Source organism: Aspergillus nomiae, assembly GCF_001204775.2.
Source record: "Aspergillus nomiae NRRL 13137 chromosome Unknown contig00334, whole genome shotgun sequence".
In the NCBI taxonomy this organism is placed as follows: domain Eukaryota; kingdom Fungi; phylum Ascomycota; class Eurotiomycetes; order Eurotiales; family Aspergillaceae; genus Aspergillus; species Aspergillus nomiae.
The window spans coordinates 1-14,270 of NW_015378389.1; the positions used below are offsets into that span (position 1 = coordinate 1).

The 14,270-nt window shown below is 48.0% G+C and overlaps 4 protein-coding genes across 4 annotated transcripts; 1 reads left to right on the forward strand and 3 right to left on the reverse strand.

The window, feature by feature from the left end:
- Positions 1 to 1,937: 1,937 nt before the first annotated feature.
- Positions 1,938 to 2,728, reverse strand: ANOM_009936 (LOG family protein; the record flags this gene model as incomplete). Its single annotated transcript, XM_015555192.1, has 2 exons — positions 1,938 to 2,601; positions 2,655 to 2,728. The coding sequence occupies 2 exons, from the start codon at positions 2,726 to 2,728 to the stop codon at positions 1,938 to 1,940; spliced, it is 738 nt and encodes a 245-aa protein (XP_015403487.1).
- Positions 2,729 to 3,136: 408 nt separating this feature from the next.
- ANOM_009937 (uncharacterized protein) lies at positions 3,137 to 3,931 on the forward strand (the record flags this gene model as incomplete). The annotated part of the gene is made up of 1 exon (XM_015555193.1): positions 3,137 to 3,931. The coding sequence occupies one exon, from the start codon at positions 3,137 to 3,139 to the stop codon at positions 3,929 to 3,931; it is 795 nt and encodes a 264-aa protein (XP_015403488.1).
- A 2,201-nt stretch (positions 3,932 to 6,132) lies between these two features.
- Positions 6,133 to 8,686, reverse strand: ANOM_009938 (uncharacterized protein; the record flags this gene model as incomplete). Its single annotated transcript, XM_015555194.1, has 4 exons — positions 6,133 to 6,632; positions 6,715 to 7,033; positions 7,573 to 8,485; positions 8,541 to 8,686. The coding sequence occupies 4 exons, from the start codon at positions 8,684 to 8,686 to the stop codon at positions 6,133 to 6,135; spliced, it is 1,878 nt and encodes a 625-aa protein (XP_015403495.1).
- A 1,162-nt stretch (positions 8,687 to 9,848) lies between these two features.
- On the reverse strand, positions 9,849 to 11,915 carry ANOM_009939 (sugar porter family MFS transporter; the record flags this gene model as incomplete). The annotated part of the gene is made up of 7 exons (XM_015555195.1): positions 9,849 to 11,047; positions 11,103 to 11,228; positions 11,285 to 11,369; positions 11,420 to 11,481; positions 11,544 to 11,586; positions 11,645 to 11,701; positions 11,766 to 11,915. 7 exons carry the CDS (start codon positions 11,913 to 11,915, stop codon positions 9,849 to 9,851), a joined length of 1,722 nt encoding a protein of 573 aa, XP_015403496.1.
- Between the last annotated feature and the right edge of the window lie 2,355 nt (positions 11,916 to 14,270).

The window sequence follows — 14,270 nt, forward strand, 5'->3', positions numbered from 1 at the left end:
AGTATACTGTCAACAAATATGGACTTGAACAACTCTCTCGGTGACGCGAAAAATGTAAGCCCTATTCGCCCCGCAAGACCATATACCTTGCACTTGGAGTGTCTAATAACGAATAAAACCATCTCAGGCAGGGCTCTCGACCCCTTTTGAGGTTCTTTCACGAATCTTCGACTTTCCGGATAAAGTCCAACTTTCCTGGTGGTATACTATCGGGCCTACTTTTGCCAAAATGATGGTCGATTCAGACTACAGCGTACACAATCAGTACGAATACTTGTGCTTCATCTACAGGTACCTCCTTCCTGTATTAAAGTCTCTGCATGCCCCGACCGGTAAGACTGCGCTGGAGAATACGCTTGTTAGCAGCACACCGTACGAGCATAGCATGAATTACCAGGCATCTAAATCGACTACGCGCCTCTACCTCGAGCCCACCAGTCACTTGGACGGGACGATCCAGGATCCATGCAACAGACTTGCCGTCCAAGCGTTCCTGAATAGGATCCAGACAGCCCTACCCAACAGTGGGATCGATACGACCCTGTTCTACTTCTTTGCAGACAAGTTGGTCTTGCCGAGGGCAGACGAAGCCCGAATTCGAAAGACAGACATAGTTGATAAGCTACCAAACCAGATGCAATGCTCCACTGCGTTCGAGCTCAAGGACGGGAGGATTGGGATGAAAACGTTTATGTACCCGATGATGAAGGCTCTTGCCACGGGTAAATCCGTCACTAGGGTTCTTTTTGATGCTCTCCAGACACTCCCGGCTTTGGAGGGAGGTGCAGCATATATGCCTGCAATTTTGGCTATCGAAGAGTACGTGTATCCACTCACGGACAAATGTCCGTCACCGACGATGTCGACCTTCTTCGTGGGTTTTGATATGGTTGCTCTCGAGCTTGCCCGAATCAAGGTATACATCTCCGAGGCAGAGGTCAGCTGGGCGAAACTGGCGGACCTTTGGACCCTTGGCGGCCAGCTGACAGACCCTGACATTGCAGCCGGACTGGAGTTGCTACACCAGGTCTGGTTGCTACTCAAAATCCCAGAGGGAATTCGCAGACTATCAGACGCTCCACCGGATCTTAATGACACAGGAACCTTGAACCAATTGCTTATGAGCTACGAGGCAAAGCGTGGTTGCCCGGAGCCTACTTCAAAAGCATATATCTCTCTCCGAGGCTTTGATGAAAACATCAAATGTGAGAGGATGATCTCTATATTCAACCATTTCGGATGGACGAAACATGCGGCTTCGTACCGTGATAATATACAGTCATACTTGTACGTGAAGCTTCCGAATCTATATGATACTTAGTACCTAACCTTGATACAGCCCGTCCTTCGATTTCCAGAAGACCACTACCATACAATCTTGGCTTTCGTTCTCGTACAGCAAAAAGACGGGTCCCTACATGACAATGTATTTTAATGAGTTAGATACTTCTCACACTTTTCACGCATTAGGATGATAGGCGCTGGAGTTGAGGGGTATTATAGAAGGAACTACATAGGAAACAATGAAACAGAACTTCGGGGAATTAAATGAAGGCGACATTAGTTACTCCCCCTGTTGATTGCGGCAGGATGATGTGTATGTACTAAGGGATTGACGCCAGATGGTGGCAAAGTGTCGGTGTAGCGTCTTCATGCATGCAGAGGGGCGACGCATCGTGATGCTTGGAAGGAAGGAAGGCATTATGCATAGCATTCCCGCACCTGCCTGTTTACTATAATCATTCGTACTAGCTCCTGTGCACTATTGGCTTCTAGGAAAACGCTAGCATACAATAGTCAACGTGCTATGTGATTCGGGTGACACGTCCAATTTTGCTTCTGTGGTCAGGGATTCAAAATTAACTTCTACTAGAAGTTAATTACACGTATGGAACACAAGCGAAGAATATGATCTATTGTTTCCTAGCCAGCCACAACTACAGATCTACACCAACCGCTCTCGGATGATCGCTATCCTCTTTTGCAGTCCCCGTCTCGCTTCTCCAGTCCAACTTTACCCCCTTTTCTTCTGCCCTCCACTCCTGGAGCCATTTGACGACATCTTCTGGTCTGCTCTGAACACCGACAGCATGCCAGTGTTCCGGCGACAAGAAACCTTTGCCCACAACAACCTTTTCAATCCAGTTCACCAGACCGTCCCAGTAACCTCCGACGTTCAGGAGACATACCCCTCGAGAATGGATACCAAGCTGTTGCCATGTTGCTATTTCCATCAACTCCTCGATTGTACCGAGCCCGCCACTCAAAGCCACGAAACCACTTCCTGGACCGCCACATTGAACACGCCGTGCCATAAGCATTTTACGTGTATGCATATCTGGCACAACGTCAAAGCGTCCGTACGTTGTGTTATCCCGTTCCTTGCCCGTTTTTCCACGCTCGTATGCCACCAGTGCGGCTGGGATATAACCCTGTACCGCGTCTGGCCCTGATAATTTCACCACCTCGCGTGCAATTGCGCCCATTATACCAGTCGTTCCACCTCCATAGACGAGGTGAAATCCATGCTGGTGAAGGACCCTGGCAAAAGCCCTAGCAGCGTCTAGATATGCTGAATCGTTTCCGGGTGATGATCCACAGCTAGGACTATCAGTATCTGCTGCCTGTTGTGCGCGAATTGGTACCACACGTACTATACGCAAACAACGGGAGGGTTAACCTTCCCCGCTGATGGAGATTCTTGTGAGGGAAGAGAAATAGGCGACATTGGTCTGTTAAATCACACTCTCACGTAAACGAGGACGAGGCAAGAAGCTAGGAAAGTGAAAGTAATGGAGAAGCATGCCGCGTAGTTAGTGTAGAACGGCCTTTTGTATATCATTTCCGAAGGGTTGTTCAGGCCGAAAAGACCTCCCGAACTACTCCGTACATAGGGCAGCTGAGGCAAGTGGCGACATGAGGCAAGGGGTACGTACTAGTATATGGAATATACTTTACATGTCTGCCTTTTGTTCTATTTTTTGTGTATTCTAGACATTGTTTTAATTTAAAATAGCAATTAATCTGCCCCCGCTCTAGTCACTTCAAAGACTATACCTAAGTTCACATCTTTGTTGTTATCATTCGCTTTCTTCCAGTTCTCTATTAGGCTATTATAACACTCTAAAGATCCCAGATGTTTGCTCCGGTTGCCAGCATCATAGCCCTCGTTGGGCCTACCGCTGTTGGGAAGACAAAGCTGGGCGTGCAGCTTGCAAAATCGCTTCAAAGCGAGGTCATTTCGATTGACAGCCTCCAGTGTTACAAGGATGGCAGCATCATCAGCGCCAAAGTGAAGCCTGAAGAGGCAGATGGAATAGTTCACCACCTCGTTGACTATGTCGATGCACAAGACGAGCCCCACACATTTATCCAGGATGCAATCGATTGTATCCGGGACATCCACAGTCGAGGAAGAGTTCCTATCCTTGTTGGAGGATCAACTTCTTTGACAATCCCCATTTTGCAAGCCGCAGTCGAGGACGGGAAAAATCCGTTCATCATTATTCTCGGGGATACCCCCTCGAACCTTGAAATTCGTATCCGAAAACGCGTGGATGAAATGGTGCAAGAAGGGTTATTGCGAGAATTATTCGGCCTCTATAAGCTCGAAAAAGCTCTACTTGAAGGGCCACACTTCTCGCGTGGAATATGGAAGGTGATAGGCTATCGAGAGTTCTATCCATGCTTCACTATGCCGAGAACGGACCGTGAACAGTTTTCAGAGCTGATGGCACAATGTTTGGCCAGGCTCAAAACGGAGACCGTTCTCTACGCCAACAAGCAAGTGAACTGGGCATGTGACACACTCGTTCCTTTCTTGCAGACGATGAAGATACCGCATGTGAGGTTACAAGTGGATGGACAATTTACTGGGGAGAATGTGATGGCGAAAGCGGCTCGGTCCTGTGCGTCCCACTCGGCTGCATAAATTGGATGTCTATTATTTATGGCATGAGCCAAGGCTGAACGGGGAGTTCTTCTGAATAATAAATATTTTCCAATATGCTGCAACCACAGAATTTGCCCTGCCAACAATAAGGGCGCATGTCTGTGGTGGGTAATACTCGGTAAAATAATCATGTCCATATCCCGCATTCATGCAGGACTTTAGGGTTGTTTAGTGACAATCCGTGAGCCCAGGCCTAGCATAGGCCGAATTCTAGGCTGGCTGAAAGAAGTCCCAGCCTCGAACCCTAATTCATAAAGACAGCCCCCCCTTACCTGGTTCTTGTTTAGGAACTCAGATACATGATGTTCTAGATCTCGTGGCCCCTGATCTTAATCGTGACATGAACAGTAAGAATCCCGTTTTCATCTGTGCCTATTTCATAACAAATATAGTGTTCGTGTTGTTGGCGCTCTTCAGGTGGATCTTAGAGACGTGTAAATTCTATCTGATCGTTGATCCTCGGTTCAAGGAGTATAAGAAACTGTAAATGCGACTCTGGGAACTCTGTAGTGCACGTATAACACAATTGACCTTGAAAGGGCAGGTTGCTCGTGCTGTGCAAGGTCCCACTTCAAACTTTGGCCCTCAATAGTGACTGATAGAGGGCGGGACCTGATATCCCTCAGATTGCCCAGACAGATGCACTGTCAGCAAATAGAGTTGCCGAGGCCTGACGATCATCAAACCACCTGCACTCTTTTCTCGATCTCCAGAAATTTCTCTCCTGTTTCCTATCGTGGCGCCAAGAAGATATCAGTCTCGACGGGCACTTATTTTCAATCGCACTTTTAGTTTGTCGCCTCTTCAAGTATGATCCTTACCATCGGGAGCGTTGATATGAACCCGTCAGGAATATCCAGTCACGGTCAAAGTTGAAATTCTCGGCTTAATGGATAACTTCGTGCTGATTAGATACGTCACTGGCGTATGTCCTAACGAAAACTATGGATGACTGCGGACCACAACTCGCGGCTAAAATATGGATTCTGCATATGACTGGTATAAAATGGGTCTCCCAAAGATGAACAAACCTCAGCAGGGCAATGACAGCTATATACATACATTGAGTGGATCCTCCACATATCTCACATAATACTACTTATTCAGCTCTGGATGATGCACTCAATATACATGGGTAGCTGAAACCGACCTGTTTAGGTTTGTGGATCCTCTGGGAAAGATCATTGGCATTAGAATGAAGTACAGACCGGATATTGGGTTCCCATTTGACTTACTTGGAATACAGCCCAGCAGCGCGAGTGGTTTCTGGACTCTGGTGCTAGTTTTCTCTTCCAATGAAATCAGCCGTTTCTCCTTCGAAAGCTCATCCACAATGGTTGACTGCACATATCTCTTGCTGTAGTCACACCGGCCAGTTTCGATACTGAGGGTATAGCTTTTGCCTTTCTTTTTTGTTTTTAATTGAACCCCGGGAGGGACGGCCATATAGGTGAGCACGAAGCTGCAGCTTATTTTGCTGTACAAATAATGAGGTAAAAGTCAAGGTATGCCTCTAGGACCTGCTTTTGCATACCCAAGCCAACTAGTCATCCTCTTCCTCCAGGGCAAGCGGACCATGCGAGGAGTATAGTATGCTTGCGACCTGCTCCAGGTTCAAAGCGGCATGCCCTTCCAGTTCTCAGGGAATGTCTATGAAGAAAGAAGGACAGAACCTGGGCTTTAATCAGCCGCAGCACTAGAATCAGTAAAAGAATTCGTGAAAATACAACGTACAAGAGACTAAAAATTTAAACTCTATTGTTGCAGATTGCCACGATTTGAAATTACCACACTAAACATCTACACGGTGTAGTAGTAGGACAATGTAGCCACAGATTCAGGCTCATGAATTGGCAGTCCTATTTCCAGTATAATAGTCGGCATCTACTTAGGATTTGATTCTGCATACTGCTCTGATCTTAACAAATCAAGCGCCACGGAGGCCTCCATTCGGCTCGAGGGCAAAAATCTCATCAACCCCCGGATGACTGGGACAAGGCAAGCAAGTGATCGGCTGTGCTCCTTTCCATTGAGCCTTCGTTCTAATTCAGACTGCTGACACTCTTCCAGGTAAATTAGCAAACTCAACTATATCGTGTTCGTATGGAATCTATTTACTCACTTTCTCTAGGTTCCAACATATGCTTAGAGTTCAATCGCATGCTGTCCCATCTTGGCTGTCAGTCCTTTGGTAAGTCCTCCACAAAACCAATCATCTGTACAACCAGGACATCATCGTCTCCTAGATATTGGAATGGATATGTACCACATATAAACGCATAAATCTCCATTGCAAACCTTAGCATCAAACTTGCGACAGACACGGTAGGGCTACTTACCATACAGCCTGGATGCCATAAGTTGACCCGGTGGTCAAAGCATTCGAGGAAAATTGTCTTGGGCACCCGTAATGGCCCTGACTGAGCAAGTTCTCTGAGCTCATCTCCTTGGAAGAACGCCTCTCCAAAGTCAAGAATGCGAAGGTCTTCATCATCTTCATCTATCCACTCGTCCCATTCTGTGGCTTTTACTATATGTTTCGGTAGGCCTTTATCCAGAGTCTTGCCATCAAGACGAACCAGTTCTTCTGATTCTGGCATCCCAAGGACTTCGAAGAGCTCATCTTTGGTCACATTCGAGAGGTGGCTACAGCTGAAAGCGACGTTTCCACCGCGTATATCTGTCACTGCGTAAGTACCATGGCGTAGGGACAAGAATGAGTTATCACAGGGTATGGAAAGATAGATTAGCCTTTGTCTCACCTCCATGTCCCATACCAGCATCATGAATGAATTTAATGGCTTCTAGAAGCTGTTCTGACATGCGAAGGATAGTCTCCGGCTCAAGGGTATCCCCAGAGCTGTAGTAGTCGCGAAGAACCCTGTCAACAGAAGGTCCAAGCAACTCAAAGACAAGACACTGGTGGATTCCGTTAGGCCCCTGGTGAGTAAAAGAGTCGAGTAACGAAACTATATATTTTGAGGGTAGCCTTCCCTGCGAACGCTTTTCAAGTAGGTGTATATTGTGAAGTTCTTCGGATCCCTGGGAGATATCCGCTCTCAGAACTTTTAGCGAAACCCACTGGTTTTTCCTGTTCTACGTTAGTAAAAGCCATATAGGCGATTATGCGCAGCTAACTTTCTGTCATTTGCAAGCCACATGGTGGAAAATCCCCCCCCAACCTAATCTATAGTGTATTTCGTAGTGACCGTTCTTGAAGGTTGTCGCCAAGGTAGACTGGATGGTACCCACCAGGCCGATACCTCGATAACTGCTCCTGTGTGTAGAGGAGATTACTTTGCCGGTACAAAGATAAGTCTTCCATCGCCACGATTAGAGGGGGCAACAATACAAAGCAACGAACGTGGTTGAATCCAGGGTTTACCAGATTGGACTGCAGTTTTAGTGATTGACGTTGATACCAAAATTAAGCCCCCGCCAAGACGTCTAGACGTGCTTATCTAACCAGTTTCCAAAAGCATACTGCATAACTACATCCAGCTGGCGAGTCGAGAGTGAATGGAATGGTTTACGACGTTCAGAAGGAGAAACATGGAGTCATGTTAGCGGCATATAAAAGTTCTTTCCGGGAGTCCCAGCTATGATGACCGAATTAGCACCTTGATCGCACCGCATGTTGGATCTGCTGCCGTCTCAAACGCCGTACGTGCGTCCTCCAGTTCAAACTCATGGGTGACCAATTTGCTCAGGTTGACCATTCCGCTCTGCAAAACGCGAATAGCCCTCGGCCACATATTTACGTATCTCTGCTGAAACTGGAGCTCAACCTCCTGAGCGCTCATCCTCATAAAGGGGATCTGCAAATGATCCTTCCCCACCCCGATCACGAACACCTTTCCACCGAACTTGACGCTCCATACTGCTGCCGCCAAACTCGACTCTGTGCCAGTGCATTCCAAAGCAATTGCCACCTCCACACCCTCGCCCATGAGTTTGTTGACCCGCTCGGCGCACTGCTCTGGACTCTCCGTGGGACGCACGAGACAAGTTCGTACACCGGGCACATACTCAGCCGCAAACTTTAACCTTGCCTCATTGATATCTGTGATAACAAGAGGCCATGCCCCGGCTGCTCGACAAACCTGCAGCGTGATCAACCCAATTGGCCCGGCACCACAAATCAGCACCGGATCCCCGATCGTCACTCCGGCCCTCGTCACACCCGTGAGCGCCACGCTGAGCGGTTCCAACAACGCCCCGTCATCGAAAGACAGCGACCCAATCTTATGACACCATACCGCTGGGTGGTTGACATAGGTGCGTAGTAACCCGTGCTCGGGCGGGCTCGACCGGAAAATCAAACTCTTGCACCCGTTGTACCGACCCGTCAGGCAGGGTTCGCAGGCGAAGCAGACAATATGGGGCTCGACGGCCACGCGATCGCCTACTTTGTGCGATGTAACGGACGGGTGAACGGCAACCACCTCGCCGGCTGATTCATGGCCTAGAATGTGTGGAGCGGTTACTACCCAGGGGCCGATGCCGCCGTGTTTCCAGAAGTGGACGTCTGAGCTGGTTTCCAGTTAGACGGGGTAAGGGCGTGCAGTATATCTACGAGGAGGCTTACCCGCAGATCCCGCTACTTTTGATGGCGACTGTGATTTCTCCTGGCTGGAGAGTCGAGCCGGCCTGAATGGTGTCTGCTGAGGGCTCTGCCTCGGCGATATAAATGTTGTGGGAGGGGTCAGTGTAAACACCACGGTTGATGGCCATCTTGTTCGGTGCTCGGTGGACTATTTATTACAAGACGGCATCAAACTGGCAAGGAAGACCATGGTCTTCATATAGGCTTGCGACATAGTATTAATGTTGTTTGTTCTATCTTTCATCATGTATGTCGAGTGGCATGCTCATCTTCCATTACTTCGTTGCTATCAGCATTCTGTCTATTGCACGACACAACGTATGACTCGCATAAATTACCGTATCTGGTAATTCAGCCGATTATTGATCTCAACGACCTAAATTTCCGCAACAGGTCGAATCCAGGATCCCCGCTCCTGCAAAAGTTTCCTGAAAAGGGAAGTTGATGCTTCTAGCAGGGGGAATGTGGCGGCAAGATCCCTCTGCACTCCTATGGGTAAATGAATATGACTTTCCAAGCTGGTCACAGTCTGGATGGCATACTCCGCAACAGCTACATTGTATATACCCAATGGATAGTGGCTCGTGGCCGCTGGTGAACCACCAGACTACTACTAGTTATCTCGAACACCCTATCCCAGAGGCGCATGATCTTGAGCTTCAGGCTCTTTGGATTTCGCTCATAGAATGCCTCTTAGTAGACATTGCTCATTGCAAACATATCTAACCTGTCTCGCTAGGTATAAGAGAAGGCATGATTTCAGTACGCAGTACTCTTAGTACCGCTCCTTCATATACTCTGACTTGCTTAGTATACGTACTTCGATAGGCACAAACAGCGGCACTGATAATATTACAACAAGACAGACAAGGATGATGATCTTAAACGCTTATGTCTTGAGTATAAAACAAGAATCTTTAATTTTATATCCCTGAGAAAGCTGTTAGTTGCACCGACCGATATCAAGACTAGGGTGCATGATTACTACCGTCTTCTTGGTGGAGGAGCCTGGCCTGGCCCTAGGTCATCCATGCGGTATGCACTTTTATCGCAACATCTATTCTTAATGTTTTTTATTCTTGTCCACATTTTGTTTTGGCCTAGTGTGTGAATATCAGTGCAGTGCCCCCATGCCTTGGTACTTGTGCTCCAGGACACAAGCCTCGCTGCGCTGTACCGCCAGGGTCTAGGGTAATCAGGACTATCTATGTTGACGACAATTCTTGTTCAAATCACATTAGAACTCCAGTATATATATCCAAAACAACCGTAACTCTGAAAATGCCAATTTTACACGGTCTCGACTTCTTGCTTAGAAGTCGAATCTTTGAGGTCATCAATTCCATCACCACCATCCACATTCACCACACGGCTGACCCCAAGCTCGTTGGCAATACGCTCGCGTTGGTGACGATCCTCGGCGCTGACCTCGTCCGCAAACACGGCATCAATCTCCTCCAGTGACAGGCCCTTCAGCTCTGGCAAAACGAAGTAGACCCAAGCCAAGCCAAGGAAACAGAAGCACATGAACACGATCCAGGTCTTGTACCCGATATTGGTGATCATGACAGGCGTGACTTGTGCAACGGTGAAGTTCATGATCCAATTCACGGCAGAACCAATCGCGACTCCTTTGGCGCGGATATCGAGCGACGATGACTCCGCGGTGACGATCCAGCCGACAGGTCCATAGGGCATGGCGTAATTGACAACCACCCAGTAAACCAGGAAGATAGCTCCGTTAGCGGCGGCCTTGTGCTCGTTGAACTTACCCCCGTAGGTAGCAATGAGAGCGGCAATGATGGCGTGGGCGATGCCCATGTTGGCCAAGCTCCAGGCAAGCATTGGCTTACGACCAACTTTGTCCACGATCAGCGCACCTGGGATGGTGAAGACGAACATCAAGATGCCCACAATCCCGGTAGCCAGCAAGCCAATGCTTCCACCCGAGAGCCCGACTTGTTCAAAGATGGTCGGCGCGTAGTAGAGGATGGCATTGATTCCTATTCCCGTCAACGTTGTTCTGAAGCCGTTAGGTCGAAACTGTAAACTTACCGGACCATTGACCAAATGCTTGACGCCCGCGCCGAGACCAACACGATGCAGAGTGACCTTTGTTGTAAAGATCCGCTTGTACTCCAGGGCTTCCGTGCGCCATGTCTTCTCTTCGGTTCCATATCGAGATCGAGCGGTCGCGCGGTCTGCGTAAGCTTCAACCTTAAGCGAGCGATATTCATACTGAACGGCTGGAGAGTTTGCGTCTTGTTTTCGGAGTCGAGCCAGGACGGCGAGGCATTCTTCTTCCCTGCCAACGAGCATGAGCCATCGAGGTGAATACGGGAGGAACCACGACCCGATGCACAGGATAATAGCGGGGACGAGCTGAAGGGCCAGGGGAATCCTCCATGCCGCGCTCGACTGATTGGGGTAAGTCGTTCCACCGATGTAGTTCGTGCCGTATCCAATCCAATACGAGATCATGATTCCGACTGATGTGAACATTAATGGAAGGGCGGCACAAGAACGCGGTGGAACATCACGTACAACAGATCGCTACTTGCTGTAGACCAACCAGGGTTCCTCGAATGGATGCCGGCGCCAGCTCGGCGTTGAACATAGGCACAACCACGGACAGCCCACCGACACCCATTCCGGCAAACCAACGCCCTGCTGCAGTCTGAAGTCAGTACCCCAGCAAATCTTTGGGGCCCCGCGTTCTCACTTACAGTAAATCAGAGCCACATCGGTGCTCGCGCCAACCTGAAGGGCGACACCTAGCATGAAGACAACACACCAGGCTGAAATGGAGAGCTATTCCGTATTAGAGGCTGCGTCTATAAATGGTCTGTGACCAAATTCACCTTCCTAGAATATTTGTCTGCGAGGGGACTGCTACTCAACGCTCCTACCATGGCTCCCAACTCTGGACACAGACAGTATTAACCTTGTTGATCATCGGGATATTCTTCTCCACAACGAACATACCTAGAATTCCAGTGAGAAGACCTTTGGTGGAGGAATTGTTGAGCTAAGAAGGGCATTATCTTAGTTAATCGAGGATAATTTCAGCGGCATGGACAACTCACGGTGGATGCAAAGCGGTACTCAAAGTCAGCCATGACTTGGACCTGACTGAATACCCCCTGGATGAACGAAGCTGTTAGAGGGAGCGCAATCGACGGGTTGGCATACATGACATGGATTTACCTGATTGTAGCCATAGAGAACACCTCCAAGAGAAGCGAATAAGGCCAATCCCAAGCATCGTTTGTTGTTCATGAGCCCACTCACACCAGTATCAGCACCAGTCACTTCGGCGAGGCCAGTGACGGAGCTCCGTCTCGAAGCGGCTTGCATCTTTGTCGTAATTTCCAGATGAACTGACTATCATACAAGTTGTCCACCGCATCCATGGCAAACCCCGGACGACATTGTGCCTTTATAAATCGTGCTCGAACCCCAGGTGAGTGGGACCAGCATCCCCACAACCCCGTAGATGGAGAGACGCTTGTCCATAAAGAGTAAAATTGGCGGAGAAAAGAAGGAGTTTGTTGTCAGTGCTGTTGCCACTGATTTAAGTAGAGCAATATGTCCTTTCATTGACTCTGGACGACTGCACCATGCGATGTACCCGGGGTGCAACATGTGGCTGAGAAGGTCGAAGAAACAGCCACTAACCAGCAAAGATACATGGGACGATGACATGCGTATCCAGGTCTCGGGAAAGATATTTTTACTTATTTGACAAGGAGTTTCTTTCCCAAATAGGCAAACTTGGCGAACCAGAAGAATGTCCATATTGGAGGAATGTTTACCCTTCTTGCATCGTTTCCACTTTTCTTCCTGTCGAGAGCCAATATGCGAAGTCAGACTAGAACGCATAGTCTTAAGGCTATGGTCTGGGGAATCTAGACGCTATCACGAATGCGTTTCCAATATCATAAGGTCGAACCGGGTGCCCTGATAATTTTCACATATCAAAGGGTAGTGCTAATGTACCGGAGATATTGTACCTAGAGACTTTTAGCTATCTGTGTCGTCATCAGAAACCTTCTAAAGATCATATCATGAATCACTGCACCTTTTGTCTGGCCCTTTGTAGGAAGAGAGTCTCAGCGTGACTAGGTACTGATTTTACTCAGACCGTACACCCTTACAATGGGCGGGCAAAAGAATACACGTATAAAATAAGCCTTGCTCAAAGGAAATACCCGCCGCCTACTGAAAACAGTCGACCAACTGGAAAATGAAGTGTATATGTATCTCTACATACCTCGATATTTATAAAGAGCTTCCCTGCAATGATATGACACTGTAAGTGCGAATCACAGTGAAGAGCTCCTCGCGTGAGTAGGTTAGCATGTCTCTTTGCGATGAAGATTATTTTGGATTCCTAAAAGGGATCGGCTTGGTCGATGGCTTAGACAAATATATACTCGTAGAGTTCTTGCTCCAGTTGGTATTTTATGCATATTTTCCCTGAATTTCTCTGTACATTAACTGGGATAATGGAATGAGAAATTATAACACAGATGAGAACGTGCTTTACTTCTGGCTAAGGGTTGATAATAGGTCGTCTTCTTTTTAGACCGCGGAATGTGCATCTCACTGGTGTATGGCTTGTGTGACTACCGAGGGCATAGCCAATGATTGTTGGTGGTGGATGTACATTCCGGCGCCGACAGTCGATCCTCGGGGCATGCCGTCTCGATCCTTCTCATGCATCGCATTATCTGACTAGCTCAATGTTTCAGATCCGTTAAATCTGTCCATGCTTTTTTTTTATAATAGTTATTTAATTTTATAATTCAAGTGAAATACCTGGGTAAGTACCTGTAGGCACCCTCCCAAGTGAAGAAAAGGGAGTATCAAAACCCAGCAGTTACAACATACATCTCCCTTTCGTCAGATATCGAATGTTGAGGTGATACGAAACCTGCTTCGTTCGGGACCTGGGTGGTATACCATTTTTGTATAATCAGATATAACGAAAGCGGTAAATGAATCAAAAAGAACTGATTGTTATTGAGTACCAGCCCAGTCGGTGTTAATTTTGATCAACACTCTCCATGTGGCTTCTTGGAGGTCTCGAAGTTTTCTGTGGGGTAGATGAGTAAATGATTTCGCGTTTTCTTTCCTTCTCTTTATCTCTATAAGGTACTTGGAGGAGTGGTCGAATATCGCTTCTGTGTAGTGGTGAACTTAGTATAGTAATCCCGTAGCACAGTGGGTCCCTGCTCCCGGGTAGTTCCATGCGGGGGCGGAGGACCTACCTGTTAGGATCAGTCTCCGAGGTAGCCGAAGCGGATGAAGCACTCAAACAGGTAACCCTAGTATACCAACCATCGATTGACAGCGCGCAGCTCATAAATGGCCCGACACTGGGTGGGCGAACATAGCCAAGTATTCTGTATTAAACCTGGCCTACTCATTATCGTTGCCAGTACTATATCTTGTTTCCTATCTTCTGAAAGCGGACAACCCTCCACCGTTCAACTTTGTTAATGATATCCAAACTCGCGTCTTGTTAATGCCAGAGATATCTGTATTAAAGACAAGAAAGCCCACAAATAAGAGAGTCAACATTGGGGACTCCGGTGGCTCCTTGCCTGGGGCGGAACATCCGGCGTTGCCGGATAGATTTCGCCAGCCGAAATGTGACCTGACACCGTGTGGACCTCGTCTGCAGAATCTCTCTAGAATTGAAGGAAA